Here is a 26,355-nt window from a genome sequence, read left to right as displayed (position 1 = left end):
ACCACAGACAGCCTGCTGGACGTCATCGTCATAATAACAACCCGGCACCACAGACAGCCTGCTGGACGTCACCGTCATAGTAACAACCCGGCACCACAGACAGCCTGCTGGACGTCATCGTCATAGTAACAACCCGGCACCACAGACAGCCTGCTGGACGTCATAGTAACAACCCGGCACCACAGACAGCCTGCTGGACGTCACCGTCATAGTAACAACCCGGCACCACAGACAGCCTGCTGGACGTCATCGTCATAGTAACAACCCGGCACCACAGACAGCCTGCTGGACGTCATAGTAACAACCCGGCACCACAGACAGCCTGCTGGACGTCACCGTCATAGTAACAACCAGGTTACCACAGACAGCCTGCTGGACGTCACCGTCATAGTAACAACCAGGTTACCACAGACAGGCTGCTGGACGTCATAGTAACAACCAGGCACCACAGACAGCCTGCTGGACGTCACCGTCATAGTAACAACCAGGTTACCACAGACAGGCTGCTGGACATCATAGTAACAACCAGGCACCACAGACAGCCTGCTGGACGTCACCGTCATAGTAACAACCCGGCACCACAGACAGCCTGCTGGACGTCACCGTCATAGTAACAACCAGGCACCACAGACAGCCTGCTGGACGTCACAGTCATAGTAACAACCAGGCACCACAGACAGCCTGCTGGACATCATAGTAACAACCAGGCACCACAGACAGCCTGCTGGACGTCACCGTCATAGTAACAACCCGGCACCACAGACAGCCTGCTGGACGTCACCGTCATAGTAACAACCAGGCACCACAGACAGCCTGCTGGACGTCACAGTCATAGTAACAACCAGGCACCACAGACAGCCTGCTGGACGTTACCGTCATAGTAACAACCCGGCACCACAGACAGCTTGCTGGACGTCACCGTCATAGTAACAACCAGGCACCACAGACAGCCTGCTGGACGTCACCGTCATAGTAACAACCCGGCACCACAGACAGCCTGCTGGACGTCACCGTCATAGTAACAACCCGGCACCACAGACAGCCTGCTGGACGTCACCGTCATAGTAACAACCCGGCACCACAGACAGCCTGCTGGACGTCACCGTCATAGTAACAACCAGGCACCACAGACAGCCTGCTGGACGTCACCGTCATAGTAACAACCAGGCACCACAGACAGCCTGCTGGACGTCACCGTCATAGTAACAACCAGGCACCACAGACAGCCTGCTGGACGTCACCGTCATAGTAACAACCAGGCACCACAGACAGCCTGATGGACGTCACCGTCATAGTAACAACCAGGCACCACAGACAGCCTGCTGGACGTCACCGTCATAGTAACAACCAGGCACCACAGACAGCCTGCTGGACGTCACCGTCATAGTAACAACCAGGCACCACAGACAGCCTGCTGGACGTCACCGTCATAGTAACAACCAGGCACCACAGACAGCCTGATGGACGTCACCGTCATAGTAACAACCAGGCACCACAGACAGCCTGATGGACGTCACCGTCATAGTAACAACCAGGCACCACAGACAGCCTGCTGGACGTCACCGTCATAGTAACAACCCGGCACCACAGACAGCCTGCTGGACGTCACCGTCATAGTAACAACCCGGCACCACAGAAAGCCTGCTGGACGTCATAGTAACAACCAGGCACCACAGACAGCCTGCTGGACGTCACCGTCATAGTAACAACCAGGCACCACAGACAGCCTGCTGGACGTCACCGTCATAGTAACAACCCGGCACCACAGACAGCCTGCTGGACGTCATAGTAACAACCCGGCACCACAGACAGCCTGCTGGACGTCATAGTAACAACCCGGCACCACAGACAGCCTGCTGGACGTCACCGTCATAGTAACAACCCGGCACCACAGACAGCCTGCTGGACGTCACCGTCATAGTAACAACCCGGCACCACAGACAGTCTGCTGGACGTCATAGTAACAACCCGGCACCACAGACAGCCTGCTGGACGTCACCGTCATAGTAACAACCCGGCACCACAGACAGCCTGCTGGACGTCATAGTAACAACCCGGCACCACAGACAGCCTGCTGGACGTCATAGTTACAACCAGGCACCACAGACAGCCTGCTGGACGTCATAGTAACAACCCGGCACCACAGACAGCCTGCTGGACGTCATAGTAACAACCCGGCACCACAGACAGCCTGCTGGACGTCACCGTCATAGTAACAACCCGGCACCACAGACAGCCTGCTGGACGTCATAGTAACAACCCGGCACCACAGACAGCCTGCTGGACGTCACCGTCATAGTAACAACCAGGCACCACAGACAGCCTGCTGGACGTCATAGTAACAACCAGGCACCACAGACAGCCTGCTGGACGTCATAGTTACAACCAGGCACCACAGACAGCCTGCTGGACGTCATAGTAACAACCCGGCACCACAGACAGCCTGCTGGACGTCATAGTAACAACCCGGCACCACAGACAGCCTGCTGGACGTCACCGTCATAGTAACAACCCGGCACCACAGACAGCCTGCTGGACGTCATAGTAACAACCCGGCACCACAGACAGCCTGCTGGACGTCATAGTAACAACCCGGCACCACAGACAGCCTGCTGGACGTCACCGTCATAGTAACAACCCGGCACCACAGACAGCCTGCTGGACGTCATAGTAACAACCCGGCACCACAGACAGCCTGCTGGACGTCACCGTCATAGTAACAACCCGGCACCACAGACAGCCTGCTGGACGTCACCGTCATAGTAACAACCCGGCACCACAGACAGCCTGCTGGACGTCATAGTAACAACCCGGCACCACAGACAGCCTGCTGGACGTCACCGTCATAGTAACAACCAGGCACCACAGACAGCCTGCTGGACGTCATAGTAACAACCAGGCACCACAGACAGCCTGCTGGACGTCATAGTTACAACCAGGCACCACAGACAGCCTGCTGGACGTCATAGTAACAACCCGGCACCACAGACAGCCTGCTGGACGTCGCTGTCATAATAACAACCAGGCACTACAGACAGCCTGCTGGACGTCACCGTCATAGTAACAACCAGGCACCACAGACAGCCTGCTGGACGTCATAGTAACAACCCGGCACCACAGACAGCCTGCTGGACGTCACCGTCATAATAACAACCAGGCACCACAGACAGCCTGCTGGACGTCATAGTAACAACCCGGCACCACAGACAGGCTGCTGGACGTCATAATTACAACCCGGCACCACTGACAGCCTGCTGGACGTCATAGTAACAACCAGGCACCACAGACAGCCTGCTGGACGTCACCGTCATAATAACAACCAGGCACCACAGACAGCCTGCTGGACGTCATAGTAACAACCCGGCACCACAGACAGCCTGCTGGACGTCATAGTAACAACCTGGCACCACAGACAGCCTGCTGGACGTCATAGTAACAACCCGGCACCGCAGACAGCCTGCTGGACGTCACCGTCATAATAACAACCCGGCACCACAGACAGCCTGCTGGACGTCATTGTCATAGTAACAACCCGGCACCACAGACAGCCTGCTGGACGTCATAGTAACAACCAGGCACCACAGACAGCCTGCTGGACGTCATAGTAACAACCAGGCACCACAGACAGCCTGCTGGACGTCATAATTACAACCAGGCACCACAGACAGCCTGCTGGACGTCATCGTCATAGTAACAACCAGGCACCACAGACAGCCTGCTGGACGTCACCGTCATAAAAACAACCAGGCACCACAGACAGCCTGCTGGACGTCATAGTAACAACCAGGCACCACAGACAGCCTGCTGGACGTCATAGTAACAACCAGGCACCACAGACAGCCTGCTGGACGTCACCGTCATAGTAACAACCTGGCACCACAGACAGCCTGCTGGACGTCATAGTAACAACCAGGCACCACAGACAGCCTGCTGGACGTCACCGTCATAGTAACAACCAGGCACCACAGACAGCCTGCTGGACGTCAGCGTCATAGTAACAACCCGGCACCACAGACAGGCTGCGTACCAAATGGATACTCCAGATTACCTATAGAGTGCAGTAGGTTTGTAGTGGTCGATTTGGGACACAGACAGAGTCAATAACATCCAGCTATCTAGTGTGACATAACAGTCATCTTCACAAGGCCACCACAGTCTGGACAACAGAGAGAAAATAACTAACAGATAAACAGTGATAGAATTCAAGTGAGAGAGGAAGCATAGGAGCGAGAGGGGGAGAGAAAGAGGGAGAGAGAGACAAGTGATTGAGTATTTCCAGAACCTTCATTAAACTCAGCCACTCAGAGCGAGAGAGAGTGTTTCCAGAACCTTCATTAAACTCAGCCACTCAGAGAGAGAGAGAGAGAGTGTTTCCAGAACCTTCATTAAACTCAGCCACTCAGAGAGAGAGAGAGAGAGAGTGTTTCCAGAACCTTCATTAAACTCAGCCGCTCAGTGTTTGGATATTTATTTACTAGACAACTAATTTGAATAAACCAATTACACGCCATTCAGATGGCAGAATGGTCTGCTACAGTCAGACACATAGCTAGCTGGAGAAAACACCAACAAAACTAATCACTGTTCTTTATTTTCTCCTGGGGGGGGAAGGGCTGTTGATATAGACTAAGTAGGTGAAAGACAGAAATAGAGTATGAGAGAGAGACTAAGAGAAAGAGCAGGAGGGGAAGAGAGAGAAAGGAGAGAGTAAGCGAGAGAGGAGAGAGAGAAAGACAAGAGATTTTTGTATTGTTTATATTTCACTTTTGTTTATTATCTACTTCACTTGCTACAGGCAATGTAAACATGTTTCCCATGACAATAAAACCCTTAAATTGAATTTAAATTGAGAGAAACAGACAGAGAGAGAGAGAGAGAGAGAGAGAGAGAGAGAGAGAGAGAGTGTAAGACAGACAGATGGGCTGGCTGGATGCAACATATGAGAGGTTACCCACAACAGTCCTTACCTTTTTCCCATCTTCCCCTGCTTCCCTGGACATCACGTTGGTCTAAAACAACAAGAGAAATGACCATCAGAAAACAGAATGAAGTGACAGACAGATGGAGAGAGGAAGAGAGCTCTGTGTGTCGCTTCTCTAAAGGTTATCTAGCAGGACAGTTGTCTAGTTGTGTGTTGCTTCTCTAAAGGTTATCTAGCAGGACAGTTGTCTAGTTGTGTGTTGCTTCTCTAAAGGTTATCTAGCAGGACAGTTGTCTAGTTGTGTGTTGCTTCTCTAAAGGTTATCTAGCAGGACAGTTGTCTAGTTGTGTGTCGCTTCTCTAAAGGTTATCTAGCAGGACAGTTGTCTAGTTGTGTGTTGCTTCTCTAAAGGTTATCTAGCAGGACAGTTGTCTAGTTGTGTGTTGCTTCTCTAAAGGTTATCTAGCAGGACAGTTGTCTAGTTGTGTGTTGCTTCTCTAAAGGTTATCTAGCAGGACAGTTGTCTAGTTGTGTGTTGCTTCTCTAAAGGTTATCTAGCAGGACAGTTGTCTAGTTGTGTGTTGCTTCTCTAAAGGTTATCTAGCAGGACAGTTGTCTAGTTGTGTGTTGCTTCTCTAAAGGTTATCTAGCAGGACAGTTGTCTAGTTGTGTGTTGCTTCTCTAAAGGTTATCTAGCAGGACAGTTGTCTAGTTGTGTGTTGCTTCTCTAAAGGTTACAGTTGAAGTCGGAAGTTTACATACACTGAGGTTGGAGTCATTAAAACTCGTTTTTCAACCACTCCACACATTTCTTGTGAACAAACTATAGTTTTGGCAAGTTGGTTAGGACATCTACTTTGTGCATGACACAATTAATTTTTCCAACAATTGTTTACAGACAGATTATTTCACTTATAATTCACTGTATTACAATTCCAGTGGGTCAGAAGTTTACATACACTAAGTTGACTGTGCCTTTAAACAGCTTGGAAAATTCCAGAAAACGATGTCATGGCTTTAGAAGCTTCTGATAGGCTAATTGACATCATTTGAGTCAATTGGAGGTGTACCTGTGGATGTAATTCAAGGCCTACCTTCAAACTCAGTGCCTCTTTGCTTGACATCATGGGGAAATCAAAAGAAATCAGCCAAGACCTCAGAAAAAAAATTGTGGACCTCCACAAGTCTGGTTCATCCTTGGGAGAAATTTCCAAACACATGAAGGTACCATGTTCATCTGTACAAACAATAGTATGCAAGTATAAACACCATGGGACCACGCAGCCGTCATACCACTCAGGAGATGAACGTACTTTGTTGCAAAAAGTGCTAATCAATCCCACAACAACAGCAAAGGACCTTGTGAAGATGCTGGAGGAAACAGGTACAAAAGTATCTATATCCACAGTCAAACAAGTCCTATATCGACATAACCTGAAAGGCCGCTCAGCAAGGAAGAAGCCACTGCTCCAAAACCGCCATAAAAATGCCAGACTACGGTTTGCAACTGCACATGGGGACAAAGATCGTACTTTCTGGAGAAATGTCCTCTGTTCTGATGAAACAAAAATAGAACTGTTTGGCCATAATGACCATCGTTATGTTTGGAGGAAAGGGGGAGGCTTGCAAGCTGAAGAACACCATCCCAACCGTGAAGCACGGGGGTGGCAGCATCATGTTGTGGGGGTGCTTTGCTGCCGGAGGGACTGGTGCCCTTCACAACATGGATGGCATCATGAGGGAGAAAAATGATGTGGATATATTGAAGCAACATCTCAAGACATCAGTTAGGAAGTTAAAGCTTGGTCGCAAATGGGTCTTCCAAATGGACAATGACCCCAAGCATACTTCCAAAGTTGTGGCAAAATGGCTTAAGGACAACAAAGTCAAGGTATTGGAGTGGCCATCACAAAGCCCTGACCTCAATCCCATAGAAAATGTGTTGGCAGAACTGAAAAAGCGTGGTCCTACAAAAAGGAGGCCTACAAACCTGACTCAGTTACACCAGCTCTGTCAGGAGGAAGGGCCAACATTCACCCAACTTATTGTGGGAAGCTTGTGGAAGGCTACCTGAAGCGTTTGACCCAAGTTAAACAATTTAACTTTTTATGGCTGCAGGGGCAGTATTGAGTAGCTTGAAAAGGTACCCATTGTAAACGGTCAGCTCCTCAGTCTCAGTTGCTAATATATGCATATTATTAGTAGTAGTATTGGATAGAAAACACTCTAAAGTTTACAAAACTGTCAAAATATAGTCTGTGAGTATAACAGAGCTGATATTGCAGGCGAAAACCAGAGGAAAATCAAAATTGGAAGTGGCTTCTATTTTGAAAACTACTGGTTCAATAGCCTCCCTTTGCTGGATTTAAAGGGATATGAACCAGATTCATTTTCCTATTGCTTTCTCAAGGTGTCAACAGTCTTCAGACATAGTTTAATGCTTTTATTTTGAAAAATGAGCCAGAACGATAACATGGCGTCAAGTGGTCACATAACTTTTGCTCGCGCAACAGAATTTGGACAGCCATTGTTTCCCCCTCTCCTACTGTGAAAGACATGTGCGGTTGATATATTATCAATTATATATTTTAAAAACAACCTGAGGATTGATTATAAAAAACGTTTGACATGTTTCTGTGGACATTATGGAAACTATTTGGAATTTTCGTCTGCGTTGTCGTGACCTCTCTTTCCTGTGGATTTCTGAACATTACGCGACAAACAAACGGGGGTATTTTGGATCTCAAAAATAATCTTTATGGAACAAAAGGAACATTTGTTGTGTAACTGGGAGTCTCGTGAGTGAAAACATCTGAAGATCATCAAAGGTAAACGATTAATTTGATTGCTTTTCTGATTTGTGACCGAGCTACCTGATGCTAAGTGTACTTAATGTTTTATCGTACGATCGATAAACTTACACAAACGCTTGGATTGCTTTTGCCGTAAAGCATCATTTCAGAATCTGACACGACAGGTGGATTAACAAAAGGCTAAACTGTGTTTTCCTATATTGCACTTGTGATTTCATGAATATAAATATTTATTGTATGTAGCGCTATGCTATTCAGCGGTTGTTGATGACACTTATCCCGATATCGGGATTGCAGCCATAACAAGTCAAAGGCAATGCTACCAAATACTAATTGAGTGTATGTAAACGTCTGAGTTTACCAAAATTGGGTTTGTTTTCGAATTCTTTGTGGCTCTGTGTAATCTGAGGAAATATGTGTCTCTAATATGGTCATACATTTGGCAGGAGGTCAGGAAGTGCAGCTCAGTTTCCACCTCATTTTGTGGGCAGTGTGCACATAGCCTGTCTCTCCCCTCTCACGAGCAGCTACTATAAAATAACACACAACCAACCAACCCCATTAACAGGTCTGAGGTCATATTCTGTGTGATGTCACTGACTGACCTGTGCGAGGGAGGTGCTTCGCCCCCTCCCGGTCTCTGTGGTGACCCTGTCCCCGCCCCTCCCTCTCTGTGAGGAGATACACTTGTAGCAGCTCCAGACCTGCAGCAACCTGGGCTCCGCGTGGCCACTCCCCTTCCGCTGCAGACACTGGCAGTGGTACAGGTGGCCGCAGCTACACACACACACACACACACACACAAGGTGTTAACAGCATTACCGTGTGTAGAGCCTTCACTACAGCACCAGCCTGGGAAATGTTCAGTGAGGTGACAGGTTCAGAAAACTGTACTGTAAACAGATCTGACACCATTCCTCCTCTATCAGAACATTGTACTGTAAACAGATCTGACACCATTCATCCTCTATCAGAACATTGTACTGTAAAAATATCTGACACCATTCATCCTCTATCAGAACATCGTACTGTAAACAGATCTGACACCATTCATCCTCTATCAGAACATCGTACTGTAAACAGATCTGACACCTTTCATCCTCTATCAGAACATTGTACTGAGAGTGTTGTGGTGACGACCTGAATATGATGATGTCATCTGGGCTGTCCTGACGTCTCCTGTACTGCTGCAGGCAGATGTTACAGTGGTCCTGACGGGGGTGGAGCCCCCTGCTGACCGCCGCTCGCAGGTGAGACAGGGACCAGTGGAGGTCATGGTTCAACAGACTGGTGGTCGTCTCCAGTAACGTCTGGGGGAGGGGAGAGAACCAGTTGATTTACTGTATCCTGGTCCCAGATCAGTTTGTGCTCTGGACAAATGTTTGAAAGAGAACTGATGGATTTACTGTTCTCTTCCCCTGGAAATTATTTCTCACAGAATCAAACATTCACATTCACAGTACTGTACAACCCACCAGTCATCCTCTAGTCTCTCAGCATGTTAAATAGTACTGTACAACCCACCAGTCATCCTCTAGTCTCATGTTAAATAGTACTGTACAACCCACCAGTCATCCTCTAGTCTCTCATGTTAAATAGTACTGTACAACCCACCAGTCATCCTCTAGTCTCTCATGTTAAATAGTACTGTACAACCCACCAGTCATCCTCTCTAGTCTCATGTTAAATAGTACTGTACAACCCACCAGTCATCCTCTAGTCTCTCATGTTAAATAGTACTGTACAACCCACCAGTCATCCTCTCTAGTCTCTCATGTTAAATAGTACTGTACAACCCACCAGTCATCCTCTCTAGTCTCATGTTAAATAGTACTGTACAACCCACCAGTCATCCTCTAGTCTCTCATGTTAAATAGTACTGTACAACCCACCAGTCATCCTCTCTAGTCTCTCATGTTAAATAGTACTGTACAACCCACCAGTCATCCTCTCTAGTCTCATGTTAAATAGTACTGTACAACCCACCAGTCATCCTCTAGTCTCTCATGTTAAATAGTACTGTACAACCCACCAGTCATCCTCTCTAGTCTCATGTTAAATAGTACTGTACAACCCACCAGTCATCCTCTAGTCTCTCATGTTAAATAGTACTGTACAACCCACCAGTCATCCTCTCTAGTCTCTCATGTTAAATAGTACTGTACAACCCACCAGTCATCCTCTAGTCTCATGTTAAATAGTACTGTACAACCCACCAGTCATCCTCTAGTCTCATGTTAAATAGTACTGTACAACCCACCAGTCATCCTCTCTAGTCTCATGTTAAATAGTACTGTACAACCCACCAGTCATCCTCTAGTCTCTCATGTTAAATAGTACTGTACAACCCACCAGTCATCCTCTCTAGTCTCATGTTAAATAGTACTGTACAACCCACCAGTCATCCTCTCTAGTCTCTCATGTTAAATAGTACTGTACAACCCACCAGTCATCCTCTAGTCTCATGTTAAATAGTACTGTACAACCCACCAGTCATCCTCTAGTCTCTCAGCATGTTAAATAGTACTGTACAACCCACCAGTCATCCTCTAGTCTCTCATGTTAAATAGTACTGTACAACCCACCAGTCATCCTCTAGTCTCTCATGTTAAATAGTACTGTACAACCCACCAGTCATCCTCTAGTCTCTCATGTTAAATAGTACTGTACAACCCACCAGTCATCCTCTCTAGTGTCATGTTAAATAGTACTGTACAACCCACCAGTCATCCTCTAGTCTCTCATGTTAAATAGTACTGTACAACCCACCAGTCATCCTCTAGTCTCTCATGTTAAATAGTACTGTACAACCCACCAGTCATCCTCTCTAGTCTCTCATGTTAAATAGTACTGTACAACCCACCAGTCATCCTCTCTAGTCTCTCATGTTAAATAGTACTGTACAACCCACCAGTCATCCTCTCTAGTCTCTCATGTTAAATAGTACTGTACAACCCACCAGTCATCCTCTACTCTCTCAGCATGTTAAATAGTAGTGGAGGCCTCAGGGAGGGAGAGAGGAGGCCTGGCATGGACACAGTACCACTCAACTTCACACAGCTCTATTTCACTGCCATTTGGGAAGCTGAGAGCTATTCACTTATCCTCCTATGGACTGTCCTGTCATTTCATGTCAGAGAAGACTGGAGGAAAGGAAGGGGGAGGGAGTAGGGAGGAGAGAGAGAAAAATAGGGAGGAGAGGAAATAGGAAAAGATGGAGAGGAGAGGAAAGAGGAGAGAGGACAGGAAAAGAATGAGGAGAGGAAGAAAGGAGAGGAAAAGGAGAAGAGGAAAGAGTAAAAGGGAGATGAGAGCAGAGGAGAGCAGAGAGGAGGGAGAGTAGAGAGAGGAGGGAGAGTAGAGAGAGGAGAGAGATGAGGGAGAGAGGAGAAAAAGATGAGGGAGCGGAGAGAGAGAGAGGAGGGAGAGTAGAGAGAGGAGACAGAGGGAGAGTAGAGAGAGAGGAGAGAGAGGAGGGAGAGTAGAGGGAGAGTAGAGAGAGAGTAGAGAGAGAGGAGGGAGAGTAGAGAGAGGAGGGAGAGTAGAGAGAGGAGGGAGAGTAGAGAGAGGAGAGAGGAGAGAGAGTAGATAGGAAGGAGAGAAAGAGAAGGGAGAGAGGAGAGAGATGAGGGAGAGAGGAGAAAAAGATGAGGGAGCGGAGAGAGAGAGGAGGTAAAGAGGAAAAGAGGGGAGAGGGGAGGGAGAGGAGAGAGAGAGGAGGGAAAGAGGAAAAGAGGGAAGAGGAGAGAGAGAGGAGGGAAAGAGGAAAAGAGGGAAGAGGAGAGAGAGAGGAGGGAGAGAGAGGAGTGAGAAGAGGGAGAGTAGAGAGAGAGGAGGGAGACTAGAGAGAGAGGAGGGAGAGTAGAGAGAGAGTAGAGAGAGAGGAAGGAGAGAAAGAGAAGGGAGCGAGGAGAGGAGAGAGATGAGGGAGAGAGGAGAAAAAGATGAGGGAGCGGAGAGAGAGAGGAGGGAAAGAGGAAAAGAGGGAAGAGGAGAGAGAGAGGAGGGAGAGAGAGGAGAGAGAAGAGGGAGAGTAGAGAGAGAGGAGGGAGAGTAGAGAGAGAGGATGGAGAGTAGAGAGAGAGTAGAGAGAGAAGAAGGAGAGAAAGAGAAGGGAGCGAGGAGAGGAGAGAGATGTGGGAGAGAGGAGAAAAAGATGAGGGAGCGGAGAGAGAGGAGGGAGAGAGGAGGGAAAGAGGAAAAGAGGGGAGGGAGAGGAGAGAGAGAGGAGGGAAAGGAAAAGAGGGAAGAGGAGAGGGAGAGGAGAGAGAGGAGGGAAAGAGGAAAAGAGAGAAGAGGGGAGGGAGAGGAAAGAGGTCTAAGGAACGCTTGTCCCTATGTACTGTAGTGAACTACATTTCACTAGTGCACTATAAAGGGAATAGGGTGCCATATGGGACACAATAAGAGGAGAGATATGGGGGGAAAGTAGCTTTAGCCTCAGAGGCAAAGTCAGGCATTTCATCCCTCTGTGAATTCAACCAGTTCTGCCTGAGTGAGCTGGAGAGAAACATGTGTGTGTGCTACTTGTTTCACACCATTTCATCAGCTCTCTGGCAGACTGTGTAGTTGTGGGTGTGTGTGTGTGTGTGTGTGTGTGTGTGTGTGTATCTGAACAACCGTACATCTGTTCAGTACCAGTCAAAAGTTGTACAACACCGCCTCATTCTTTATTTTTGACAATTTTCTACATTGTAGAATAATATTGAAGACATCAAAACTATGAAATAACACATGGAATCATGTAGTAACCAAAAATAGTGTTAAACAAATCAAAATATATTTTATATTTGAGATTCTTCAAAGTAGCCACCCTTTGCCTTGATGACAGCTTTACACACTCTTGGTGCATATATACACTACTATTCAAAGGTTTGGGGTCACTCAGAAATTTGTTTGACAGAAAAGCACTATTTGGTCCATTCTAGGCAGAGTTCCTGTCCAGTGTCTGTGTTCTTTTGCCCATCTTAATCTTTCCTTTTTATTGGCCAGTCTGAGATATGGCTTTTTCTTTGCTACTCTGACAGTTTGAACCTGTAATCAAACCCACAAATGCTGATGCTCCAGATACTCAACTAGTCTAAAGGCCAGTTTTATTGATCTTTAATCAGAACAACTGTTTTCATCTGTGCTAACATAATTGCAAAGGGGTTTTCTAATGATCAATTAGCGTTTTAAAATGATAAACTTGGATTAGCTAACACAACGTGCTATTGGAACACAGGAGTGATGGTTGCTGATAATAGGCCTCTGTAAGCCTATGTAGATATTCCATTAAAAATCTGCCGTTTCCACCTACAATAGTAATTTACAACATTAACAATGTCTACACTGTATTTCTGATCAATTTATGTTATTTTAATGGACAAAAAAAAAAGTGCTTTTCTTTCAAAAACAAGGACATTTCTAAGTGACACCAAACTGTTGAACGGTAGTGTAGATGTGTGCTAAGACTGAGCTACAGCTTGGCTCCAGGAGACACTGCACTGCACCGGAGTACACACACACACACACACTACCAACACACACACACACACACACACACACACAAACCCTACCTACACACACACACACACACACACACACACTACCAACACACACACACACACACAAACCCTACCTACACACACACTACCTACACACACACACTACACTAAATAATCTGACATGGGAGAGAGAGGCTGATGAATCTGGAGCCTTAACAAGTGTTAATTAATCCAGCTCCATCTGGGCAGGACACACACTATCAACAGAGAGTCTGACGCACACGCACACACAAACACACACACACATACGGACACCTTGTCTGAGCAGGAAACAGACTAATCAACACTGAGTGTGAGTAGAGAGGCGTCTGGAAACGCACTTTGCAATTAACACCAAGCCCCACTAGGGTTTAGCTTCAGTCGTCTCTCTCACACACACACCCTTCTGTAAGTTAACGAGACACACACACACACACACACACCCTTCTGTAAGTTAACAACAGACACACACACACAGTTAGTTACCTGTTCATAGTTGAAGGTCTCCAGCATACCCAGAATAAGGCCTTGTATCTCAGCCAACTTTCCTTTACCATACACAGGGTCCTGAGAGAGAGAGAGAGAAGAGAGAAGAGAGAAGAGAGAGAGAGAGAGAGAGAGACACACAGAAAGAGAGAGAGAGAGAGACACACACACAGAAAGAGAGAGAGAGAGATTACAGATTACACAGATCCATAAAGAATTCGAAAACAAATACAATTTTGATAAACTCCCATATCTACTGGGTGAAATACCACAGTGTGACATCACAGCAGCAAGATTTGTGACCTGTTGCCACGAGAAAAGGTCAACCAGTGAAGAACAAACACCATTGTAAATACAACCCATATTTATGCTTATTTATTTTATCTTGTGTCCTTTAACCATTTGTACATTGTTAAAACACTGTATATATGTAATATGACATTTGTAATGTCTTTATTGTTTTGAAACCTCTGTATGTGTAATGTTTACTGTTAATTTTGTATTGTTTATTTCACTTTATATATTATCTACCTCACTTGCTTTGGCAATGTTAGCTCATGTTTCCCATGCCAATAAAGCCCTTGAATTGAATTGAGTCATTGAGTAGGGATTGTGTTGCTGTTAGTCTCTGAGAGATACTGCTGCCCACCAAGGGACACATCCCATGACCACTTTAACCTCCCACCAGCACACACACACAGCATGACTAACACACACACACACACACACACACACAGCATGACTAACACACACTTAACATAATGAAAGAGAATAGGAACACACACACACACAGAATGACTAACACACACTAACATAAGGAAAGAGAATAGGAACACACACACACACACACAGCTTGACTAACACACACTGAACATAAGGAAAGAGAATAGGAACACACACACACACACACACACACACACACACAGAATGACTAACACACACTTAACATAAGGAAAGAGAATAGGAATAGGTTAGTGGTCCTCTGAGAGGTCAGGGGTCCTCCGTGAGGAGGTCAGGGGTCCTCCGTGAGGAGGTCAGGGGTCCTCTGTGAGGAGGTTAGCGGTCCTCTGTGAGGAGGTCAGTGTGTGAGGAGGTTAGTGGTCCTCGGTAGGAAGTCACCACAGTGGGAGGCCGTTCCATGTGGCAACAGACTGCCGGTAGGAAGTCACCACAGTGGGAGGCCGTTCCATGTAAAGCATCACCCCACTGAGAAGATCGGTGGCAACAGACTGCCGGTAGGAAGTCACCACAGTGGGAGGCCGTTCCGTCTCTTGCTAGAACAAAATACAAACCTGCTGCGTGCCGTACCGACCCGGCAGCGACAAATCTACCGGTTCTACTTGTAGAATCCCAATCAGTGGCCAGCAACTTCACTTTGAGCCAATCAGAGAGCTCAAACCCCCACGTGGGGAGACCAACAATTTTTTTTTACATTTTGTCCATACGGATGACCTAATCACACTTCATATACAATGCAGGTTATGGGATGGTAGCTAGCTAAGTGCACAGACGCAATGCACACAACACTAAATACTTCCTCCAAGCTAGCTAACCACTAGTATTGACATTGAATTAAAATCACAATGGATTAGCTAGTTTCCATGAAACAGCTGGCTGTGTTAGCTGCTGAGTTAGCGCAGTGTCCTTAGCTAGCGAATATGCTGATGTTAGTTAGCTAGCTAAACATTTGGCTATGGGCCGACCATGGTAGTCAGGGACTATGGAGAGTGAATTAAAATGGTTATTTGTCATCTTGCTAGCTAGTCATCTGGCTGTAGTCATCTGGCTGTAGTCATCTGGCTGTAGTCATCTAGCTGTAGTCATCTAGCTGTAGTCATCTGGCTAATAACAACAAGGGATTTCTACAAAATAGCAACATTAGCCTGGAACCTAGGCCATAAGCAATACGCACAGATACGCGTTTCCAAACAAGGCTACTGCCACCTTCTGGTCGGGAGTATTTTAACAAGACTACTGTCACCTGGTTGGGAGTATTTTAACAAGGCTACTGTCACCTGGTTGGGAGTATTTTAACAAGGCTACTGTCACCTGGTTGGGAGTATTTTAACAAGGCTACTGTCACCTGGTTGGGAGTACTTTAACAAGACTACTGTCACCTGGTTGGGAGTATTTTAACAAGGCTACTGTCACCTGGTTGGGAGTATTTTAACAAGACTACTGCCACCACCTGGTTGGGAGTATTTTAACAAGGCTACTGTCACCTGGTTGGGAGTATTTTAACAAGGCTACTGTCACCACCTGGTTGGGAGTATTTTAACAAGGCTACTGTCACCTGGTTGGGAGTATTTTAACAAGACTACTGTCATCTGGTTGGGAGTATTTTAACAAGGCTACTGCCCCCTTCTGGTCGGGAGTATTTTAACAAGGCTACTGCCACCTTCTGGTTGGGAGTATTTTAACAAGGCTACTGTCACCTTCTGGTTGGGAGTATTTTAACAAGGCTACTGCCACCTGGTTGGGAGTATTTTAACAAGGCTACTGCCACCTTCTGGTTGGGAGTATTTTAACAAGACTACTGTCACCTGGTTGGGAGTATTTTAACAAGGCTACTGCCCCCTTCTGGTCGGGAGTATTTTAACAAGGCTACTGCCACCTTCTGGTTGGGAGTATTTTAACAAGGCTACTGCCACCTGGTTGGGAGTATTTTAACAAGGCTACTGCCACCTTCTGGTTGGGAGTATTTTAACAAGACTACTGCCACCTTCTGGTTGGGAGTATTTTAACAAGGCTACTGCCACCTGGTTGGGAGTATTTTAACAAGGCTACTGCCACCTTCTGGTTGGGAGTATTTTAACAAGACTACTGCCACCTTCTGGTTGGGAGTATTTTAACAAGACTACTGCCACCTTCTGGTTGGGAGTATTTTAACAAGGCTACTGCCACCTGGTTGGGAGTATTTTAACAAGGCTACTGTCACCTGGTTGGGAGTATTTTAACAAGGCTACTGTCACCTTCTGGTTGGGAGTATTTTAACAAGGCTACTGTCACCTTCTGGTTGGGAGTATTTTAACAACGCTACTGTCACCTGGTTGGGAGTATTTTAACAAGGCTACTGCCACCTGGTTGGGAGTATTTTAACAAGACTACTGTCACCACCTGGTTGGGAGTATTTTAACAAGACTACTGTCACCACCTGGTTGGGAGTATTTTAACAAGGCTACTGTCACCTGGTTGGGAGTATTTTAACAAGACTACTGTCACCACCTGGTTGGGAGTATTTTAACAAGGCTACTGTCACCTGGTTGGGAGTATTTTAACAAGACTACTGTCACCTGGTTGGGAGTATTTTAACAAGGCTACTGTCACCTGGTTGGGAGTATTTTAACAAGGCTACTGTCACCACCTGGTTGGGAGTATTTTAACAAGACTACTGCCCCCTTCTGGTCGGGAGTATTTTAACAAGGCTACTGCCACCTTCTGGTTGGGAGTATTTTAACAAGGCTACTGCCACCTTCTGGTTGGGAGTATTTTAACAAGTCTACTGTCACCTGGTTGGGAGTATTTTAACAAGGCTACTGTCACCACCTGGTTGGGAGTATTTTAACAAGGCTACTGTCACCACCTGGTTGGGAGTATTTTAACAAGGCTACTGTCACCTGGTTGGGAGTATTTTAACAAGGCTACTGTCACCTGGTTGGGAGTATTTTAACAAGGCTACTGTCACCTGGTTGGGAGTATTTTAACAAGGCTACTGTCACCTGGTTTGGAGTATTTTAACAAGGCTACTGCCACCTTCTGGTCGGGAGTATTTTAACAAGGCTACTGCCACCTTCTGGTCGGGAGTATTTTAACAAGACTACTGTCACCACCTGGTCGGGAGTATTTTAACAAGGCTACTGCCACCTTCTGGTCGGGAGTATTTTAACAAGACTACTGTCACCACCTGGTTGGGAGTATTTTAACAAGGCTACTGTCACCTGGTTGGGAGTATTTTAACAAGGCTACTGTCACCTGGTTGGGAGTATTTTAAAAAGGCTACTGTCACCTGGTTGGGAGTATTTTAACAAGGCTACTGTCACCTGGTTGGGAGTATTTTAACAAGGCTACTGCCACCTTCTGGTCGGGAGTATTTTAACAAGACTACTGTCACCACCTGGTTGGGAGTATTTTAACAAGGCTACTGCCACCTTCTGGTCGGGAGTATTTTAACAAGACTACTGTCACCACCTGGTTGGGAGTACTTTAACAAGGCTACTGCCACCTTCTGGTCGGGAGTATTTTAACAAGGCTACTGTCACCTGGTTGGGAGTATTTTAACAAGGCTACTGTCACCTGGTTGGGAGTATTTTAACAAGGCTACTGTCACCTTCTGGTTGGGAGTATTTTAACAAGGCTACTGTCACCTTCTGGTTGGGTGTATTTTAACAAGACTGCTGTCACCTTCTGGTTGGGAGTATTTTAACAAGGCTACTGTCACCTGGTTGGGAGAATTTTAACAACGCTACTGCCAGAGAGCGAGACAGAGACCGAGACCGAGAGACAGAGACCGAGAGAGACAGAGACAGAGACCAGGAGAGACCGAGAGAGAGAAAGACAGACCGAGACGGAGACCGAGAGAGAGAAAGACAGAAAAAGAGAGACATAGATAGAGAGAGAGATATACAGAGAGATATATATATATATATATATATATATATATAGAGAGAGAGAGAGAGAGAGAGATACAGTGCCTTGCGAAAGTATTCGGCCCCCTTGAACTTTGCGACCTTTTGCCACATTTCAGGCTTCAAACATAAAGATATACAACTGTATTTTTTTGTGAAGAATCAACAGCAAGTGGGACACAATCATGAAGTGGAACGACATTTATTGGATATTTCAAACTTTTTTAACAAATCAAAAACTGAAAAATTGGGCGTGCAAAATTATTCAGCCCCCTTAAGTTAATACTTTGTAGCACCACCTTTTGCTGCGATTACAGCTGAAAGTCGCTTGGGGTATGTCTCTATCAGTTTTGCACATCGAGAGACTGACATTTTTTCCCATTCCTCCTTGCAAAACAGCTCGAGCTCAGTGAGGTTGGATGGAGAGCATTTGTGAACAGCAGTTTTCAGTTCTTTCCACAGATTCTCAATTGGATTCAGGTCTGGACTTTGACTTGGCCATTCTAACACCTGGATATGTTTATTTTTGAACCATTCCATTGTAGATTTTGCTTTATGTATTGGATCATTGTCTTGTTGGAAGACAAATCTCCGTCCCAGTCTCAGGTCTTTTTCAGACTCCATCAGGTTTTCTTCCAGAATGGTCCTGTATTTGGCTCCATCCATCTTCCCATCAATTTTAACCATCTTCCCTGTCCCTGCTGAAGAAAAGCAGGCCCAAACCATGATGCTGCCACCACCATGTTTGACAGTGGGGATGGTGTGTTGCTTTTACGCCAAACATAACATTTTGCATTGTTGCCAAAAAGTTCAATTTTGGTTTCATCTGACCAGAGCACCTTCTTCCACATGTTTGGTGTGTCTCCCAGGTGGCTTGTGGCAAACTTTAAACAACACTTTTTATGGATATCTTTAAGAAATGGCTTTCTTCTTGCCACTCTTCCATAAAGGCCAGATTTGTGCAATATACGACTGATTGTTGTCCTATGGACAGAGTCTCCCACCTCAGCTGTAGATCTCTGCAGTTCATCCAGAGTGATCATGGGCCTCTTGGCTGCATCTCTGATCAGTCTTCTCCTTGTATGAGCTGAAAGTTTAGAGGGACGGCCAGGTCTTGGTAGATTTGCAGTGGTCTGATACTCCATCCATTTCAATATTATCGCTTGCACAGTGCTCCTTGGGATGTTTAAAGCTTGGGAAATCTTTTTGTATCCAAATCCGGCTTTAAACTTCTTCATAACAGTATCTCGGACCTGCCTGGTGTGTTCCTTGTTCTTCATGATGCTCTCTGCGCTTTTAACGGACCTCTGAGACTATCACAGTGCAGGTGCATTTATACGGAGACTTGATTACACACAGGTGGATTGTATTTATCATCATTAGTCATTTAGGTCAACATTGGATCATTCAGAGATCCTCACTGAACTTCTGGAGAGAGTTTGCTGCACTGAAAGTAAAGGGGCTGAATAATTTTGCACGCCCAATTTTTCAGTTTTTGATTTGTTAAAAAGGTTTGAAATATCCAATAAATGTTGTTCCACTTCATGATTGTGTCCCACTTGTTGTTGATTCTTCACCAAAAAAAATAAAGATATAAAACTGTATGTTTGAAGCCTGAAATGTGGCAAAAGGTCGCAAAGTTCAAGGGGGCCGAATACTTTCGCAAGGCACTGTATATATATATATATATATATATATATATATAGAGAGAGAGAGAGAGATATATATATAGAGAGAGATATATAGATAGAGAGATATATATATATATATATATATATATAGAGAGAGAGAGATGTGTATATAGAGGCAGAGAGAGATATATATAGAGATAGATAGAGAGATAGATATGTAGAGAGAGAGAGAGATATATAGAGAGAGATATAGATAGAGAGAGTTATATAGAGAGATATATATATAGAGAGAGATATAGAGAGATATATATAGAGATATAGATAGAGATATGTAGAGAGAGATATAGATAGAGAGATATATATAGAGAGATATAGATAGAGAGATATATATAGAGAGAGATATAGATAGAGAGAGATAGATAGAGATATATAGAGAGAGATATATATATAGAGAGATATATAGAGAGAGATATATATATATAGATAGAGATATAGATAGAGAGAGATATACAGAGATATATAGAGCGAGATATATAGAGAGAGAGATATATATAGAGAGATATATATATAGAGAGATATATATATAGAGAGATATATATATAGAGAGATATATATATATAGAGAGATATATATATAGAGAGAGATATATATAGAGGCAGCAGAGAGTGATTACCTGTAGAATGCGCTGGATGATAGCAGGCAGGGGGATGAAGCTACTCATACTGTTCAGGACCTTCATGGTGAGCTCCTTCAATACTGGGGGAGAAACACACACTTCAATATACAGCTCTGTGCGTTTGTGTGTGTTGTGTGTTGTGTGTATGTTCACCCTCTGATGTAGTGCGTGTGTGTGTGTGTGTGTGTGTGTGTGTGTGTGTGTGTGTGTGTGTGTGTGTGTGTGTGTGTGTGTGTGTTCACCCTCTGATGTAGTGCGTGTGTCCGGTCCCTTGAGCAGCTTCTGTGGCGACATCATAGCTTCTAGCAGAGGGAACCACAGCACCTGATGGAGAGGAGAGTTTATTATACCCAGACACACACACACACCACAGAAAGACACACAGAGAAAGACACACAGACACACACACACGCGCAGAAAGACACACACGCGCAGAAAGACACACACGCGCAGAAAGACACACACGCGCAGAAAGACACACACACACAGAGAAAGACGCACACACACACAGAGAAAGACACACACACACACACAGAGAAAGACACACACACACACACACACACACAGAGAAAGACACACACACACACACACAGAGAAAGACACACACACACACAGAGAGAAAGACACACACACACACACACAGAGAAAGACACACACACACACAGAGAAAGACACACACACACACACACAGAGAAAGACACACACACACACACACAGAGAAAGACACACAGACACACACACACCACAGAAAGACACACACGCGCAGAAAGACACACACGCGCAGAAAGACACACACGCGCAGAAAGACACACACACACAGAAAGACGCACACACACACAGAGAAAGACACACACTCACACACAGAGAAAGACACACACACACACACAGAGAAAGACACACACACACACACACACACACACACACACACACAGAGAAAGACACACACACACACACACAGAGAAAGACACACACACACACACAGAGAGAAAGACACACACACACACACAGAGAGAAAGACACACACACACACAGAGAGAAAGACACACACACACACACACAGAGAAAGACACACACACACACACAGAGAAAGACACACAGACACACACACACCACAGAAAGACACACACACGCAGAAAGACACACACGCGCAGAAAGACACACACGCGCAGAAAGACACACACGCGCAGAAAGACACACACGCGCAGAAAGACACACACACACAGAAAGACGCACACACACACAGAGAAAGACACACACTCACACACAGAGAAAGACACACACACACACACAGAGAAAGACACACACACACACACACACACAGAGAAAGACACACACACACACACACACAGAGAAAGACACACACACACACACAGAGAAAGACACACACACACACAGAGAGAAAGACACACACACACACACAGAGAGAAAGACACACACACACACACAGAGAGAAAGACACACACACACACAGAGAGAAAGACACACACAGAGAGAAAGACACACACACACACACAGAGAAAGACACACACACACACACAGAGAGAAAGACACACACACAGAAAGACACACACACAGAGAGAAAGACACACACACAGAGAGAAAGACACACACACACACAGAGAGAAAGACACACACACACACAGAGAGAAAGACACACACACACACAGAGAGAAAGACACACACACACAGAGAAAGACACACACACAGAGAGAAAGACACACACACACAGAGAAAGACACACACACATACCCCTCTCTGTTCTTGGTTGAGACTCTGGGAGCTCCTGTGACACAGAGCGATGATGTCACCCAAAGACCCCTCCACTCTCTGCAGTGGACTCTCTTCCTCCCTCTCAGTCTCCCCCTCCTCTTCACTCCTTTTCTCTGAGGTGACAGCGCTGAGTTTGTCCTTCAGCGTCTGAGAGAGAGAGAGGTACAAACATAAGTTTGAAAGCCCGTCTCTAAGGGTTCCTGCAACATAAATAAATACATTTCCCTTGTTAGAACCTAGTAAATTAGGTTTAGATTAAAATTATGTTCTGAAGAAATGTTGTACCTTCAGCAGGACCTGGAAGGCTCCATGAGAATCACCTTTCTTTTCCAACAGATAGGATGTAGCTTCATGGACCTGGTACTGTTCTGTTATCTAGTAGGGGGGATGAAGGGGGGGGGGGGGAGGGAGGGAGGGAGAGAGAGACAGGGAGGGAGAGGGAGAGAGAGAGAGAGAGACAGGGAGAGAGACAGGGAGAGAGACAGGGAGAGAGAGGGAGAGACAGAGGGAGGGAGACAGGGAGAGAGAGGGAGAGAGAGAGGGAAAGGAGAGAGAGGAAGAGGGAGAGGAGAGAGAGGAAGAGAGAGAGGGAGAGGAGAGAGAGGGAGAGCAACACAAGGCATTGAGAGACACTCCCTGTATGTTTGGGTCAGGGGGAGTGTATTCTCTGGGTTTACTCACTACTGTCTGTCTGGGGTTAAATATTCACTCTATGAAATGGTATTGATTTGACCAATCAGGGTTAAAAGTGTATAGTGTAGGGATGTTACCTGGAAGACCTCCTCTAGTCTGTAGTCCTGAGAGGTACAGACACACTGCTATACTATAGTGTAGGGATGTTACCTGGACGGCCTCCTCTAGTCTGTAGTCCTGAGAGGTACATACACACAGACACACTGCTATACTATAGTGTAGGGATGTTACCTGGACGGCCTCCTCTAGCCTGTAGTCCTGAGAGGCCTTGAGGAAGTCAGTGAGCTGCCGGGGAGTGAAGCGGCACAGCAGGCCGATGTGGAGCTCATGCAGGTCGGGGCTCAGTCTTAGGAGAGCCTGGGGATGAGGGCCTTCCCTGGAGGTAGCACTGGGAAACAGACGGTTGTGAGTCTCTAATAATATAATAATGTTGTGTTTATTAAACAGACCAGAGAGCACAACAACTAGGATATTGATGTCTTCCGCCCACCCGAATCCATCCACCCACCCACACCACAGAGAAAACTCTGTTCCATTCTTCCGTGCTCCAACACAGTAACCAAGGATCTTACCTCTGGTCCAAAAGACACCTCAGGAACTGGAACACTAGGTGATCATCCTAGAGCGAGAGAGCGAGAGAGAGAGATAGCAGGAGAGAGAGAATGAGAGATGTAGAGATAGCAGGAGAGATAGCAGGAGAGAGAATGAGAGAGAGAGATAGCAGGAGAGAGAATGAGAGAGAGAGATAGCAGGAGAGAGAATGAGAGAGAGATATAGCAGGAGAGAGAGAGGTAGAGATAGCAGGAGAGAGAAAGAGAGAGAGAGGTAGAGATAGCAGGAGAGAGAAAGAGAGAGAGAGGTAGAGATAGCAGGAGAGAGAAAGAGAGAGAGATGTAGAGATAGCAGGAGAGAGAGAGAGAGAGAGATGTAGAGATAGCAGGAGAGAGAGAGAGAGAGGTAGAGATAGCAGGAGAGAGAGAGAGAGAGGTAGAGATAGCAGGAGAGAGAGAGAGGTAGAGATAGCAGGAGAGAGAGGTAGAGATAGCAGGAGAGAGAGAGAGGGGTAGAGATAGCAGGAGAGAGAGAGAGGGAGGGATAGCAGGGGAGAGAAAGAGAGAGAGGTAGAGATAGCAGGAGAGAGAGAGAGAGAGAGAGAGAGACGTAGAGATAGCAGGAGCGAGAGAGAGAGAGTGAGAGAGACGTAGAGATAGCAGGAGAGAGAGAGAGAGAGTGAGAGAGACGTAGAGATAGCAGGAGAGAGAGAGAGAGAGAGAGAGAGTGAGAGAGACGTAGAGATAGCGTGTTAATTTCTGATTGTTTATTTCACTTTTGTTTATTATCTATTTTACTTGCTTTAGCAATGTTAACATGTCAATAAAGCTTTGAATTGAAATTGACAGAGTAGAGATACACAACTAAGACAAAACAACCAAAGAACACGGGTCACAACTCCTGCAGCTCTGTCGCACGCTGGTTCTGTTCAGAGTCAAGGGGAGGCTTCAAGGAGACTCTTACGGCAGGAACATCTACAGCTCATCTCTTGGCAGTAGTACTGTAGACTACTTTATGACTGACCTCAACCCAGAGTCTCTCAGAGCGTTCACAGTCAGCCCACTGACAACTCTATCAGACCACAACAAAATCAAAGTCTACTTGAACAGAGCAATACTCAATCATGAGGCATCAAAGCCAAAGGAACTGAGTAACATTAAGAAATGCTCTAGTTGGAAGGAATGCAGTTTGGAAATCTACCAAAAAACAATTAGGCAACAACAAATTCAATCCCTTTTAGACAATTTCCTGGGTAAAATGTTCCACTGTAATAGTGAAGGTGTAAACTTGGCAGTAGAAAATCTTAACAGTATATTTGACCTCTCAGCTTCCCTATCTAATCTAATCAGTATATTTGACCTCTCAGCTTCCCTATCTAATCTAATCAGTATATTTGACCTCTCAGCTTCCCTATCTAATCTAATCAGTATATTTGACCTCTCAGCTTCCCTATCTAATCTAATCAGTATATTTGACCTCTCAGCTTCCCTATCTAATCTAATCAGTATATTTGACCTCTCAGCTTCCCTATCTAATCTAATCAGTATATTTGACCTCTCAGCTTCCCTATCAAATCTATCAATGTCAAGCAGACAACCGAAGAAAATGAACAGCAATGACAAATGGTTTGATGAAGAATGCAAAAACCTAAGAAAGAAATTGAGAAACCAGTCCAACCAAAAACATAGAGACCCAGAAAACCTGAGTCTACGCCTTCACTATGGTGAATCACTAAAACAATACAGAAATACACACCGGAAAAAGAAGGGACTTCAGCACTTCAGAAATCAGATCAATGTAATTGAAGAATCCATAGAATCTGACCACTGAAAACTCAAAACAAACAACAACAGTAATCTATCCAAAACGGAGATGTGTGGTAAACCACTTCTCCAATCTTTTTGGCTCTATGACAAAGAACAAACAGCAATAACATATACATGATCAAATACACATCTTAGAATCAACTATTAAAGACTACCAGAACCCACTGGATTCTCCAATTACATTTAATGATCTACAGGACAAAATACAAACCCTCCAACCCAAAAAGGCCTGTGGGGTTGATGGTGTCCTACATGAAATTATCAAATATACAGACCCAAAATTCCAATTGGCTATACTTATACTCTTTAACATCATCCTTTAGCTCTGGCATATTCTCCAATATCTGGAACCAAGGACTGATCATCCTGATCCACAGAAGTGGAGACAAATTTGACCCCAATAACTACCGTGGGATATGCATCAACAGCAACCTTGGGAAAATCCTCTGCATTATCATTAACAGCAGACTCGTACATTTCCTCAGTGAAAACAATGTACTGAGCAAATGTCAAATTGGCTTCTTATCTAATTACCGTACAACAGACCACGTATTCACCCTGCACACCCGGATTGACAAACAAACAAACCAAAACAAAGGCAAAGTCTTTTCATGCTTTGTTGATTTCAAGAAAGCTTTTGGCTCAATTTGGCATGAGGGTCTCCTATACAAATTGATGGAAAGTGGTGTTGGGGGTAAAACATACGACATTACAAACAACAAGTGTGCGGTTAAAAATTGTTTAAAAAAAAAAAACAACACACATTTCTTTCCACGGGGCCGTGGGGTGAGACAGGGATGCAGCTTAAACAAATACATCAATGAATTGGCGCTAGAA

The 26,355-nt window shown here is 45.5% G+C and overlaps 1 protein-coding gene across 1 annotated transcript in view; it reads right to left on the bottom strand.

Moving 5' to 3' along the window:
* Positions 1-23,807, bottom strand: part of LOC139372237 (vacuolar protein sorting-associated protein 8 homolog) — a 55,579-nt gene extending 31,772 nt beyond the window's left edge. The window contains exons 1-10 of the mRNA XM_071111998.1: positions 23,713-23,807; positions 23,372-23,528; positions 22,733-22,822; positions 22,427-22,594; positions 20,920-21,001; positions 20,675-20,757; positions 13,746-13,826; positions 8,875-9,044; positions 8,340-8,511; positions 4,968-5,009 (exon numbers count right to left, since the gene is read on the bottom strand). Coding sequence (XP_070968099.1) covers positions 4,968-5,009; positions 8,340-8,511; positions 8,875-9,044; positions 13,746-13,826; positions 20,675-20,757; positions 20,920-20,974 — 603 coding nt within the window. The 5' untranslated portion in view covers positions 20,975-21,001; positions 22,427-22,594; positions 22,733-22,822; positions 23,372-23,528; positions 23,713-23,807. The remainder of the gene's footprint in view (positions 1-4,967; positions 5,010-8,339; positions 8,512-8,874; positions 9,045-13,745; positions 13,827-20,674; positions 20,758-20,919; positions 21,002-22,426; positions 22,595-22,732; positions 22,823-23,371; positions 23,529-23,712) is intronic.
* Positions 23,808-26,355: the final 2,548 nt, after the last annotated feature.

This window comes from Oncorhynchus clarkii, chromosome 18 (genome assembly GCF_045791955.1).
Source record: "Oncorhynchus clarkii lewisi isolate Uvic-CL-2024 chromosome 18, UVic_Ocla_1.0, whole genome shotgun sequence".
NCBI lineage: Eukaryota > Metazoa > Chordata > Actinopteri > Salmoniformes > Salmonidae > Oncorhynchus > Oncorhynchus clarkii.
Note: the sequence above shows the minus strand (reverse complement) of the source record. Positions and strands in the feature narration are given on the sequence as shown.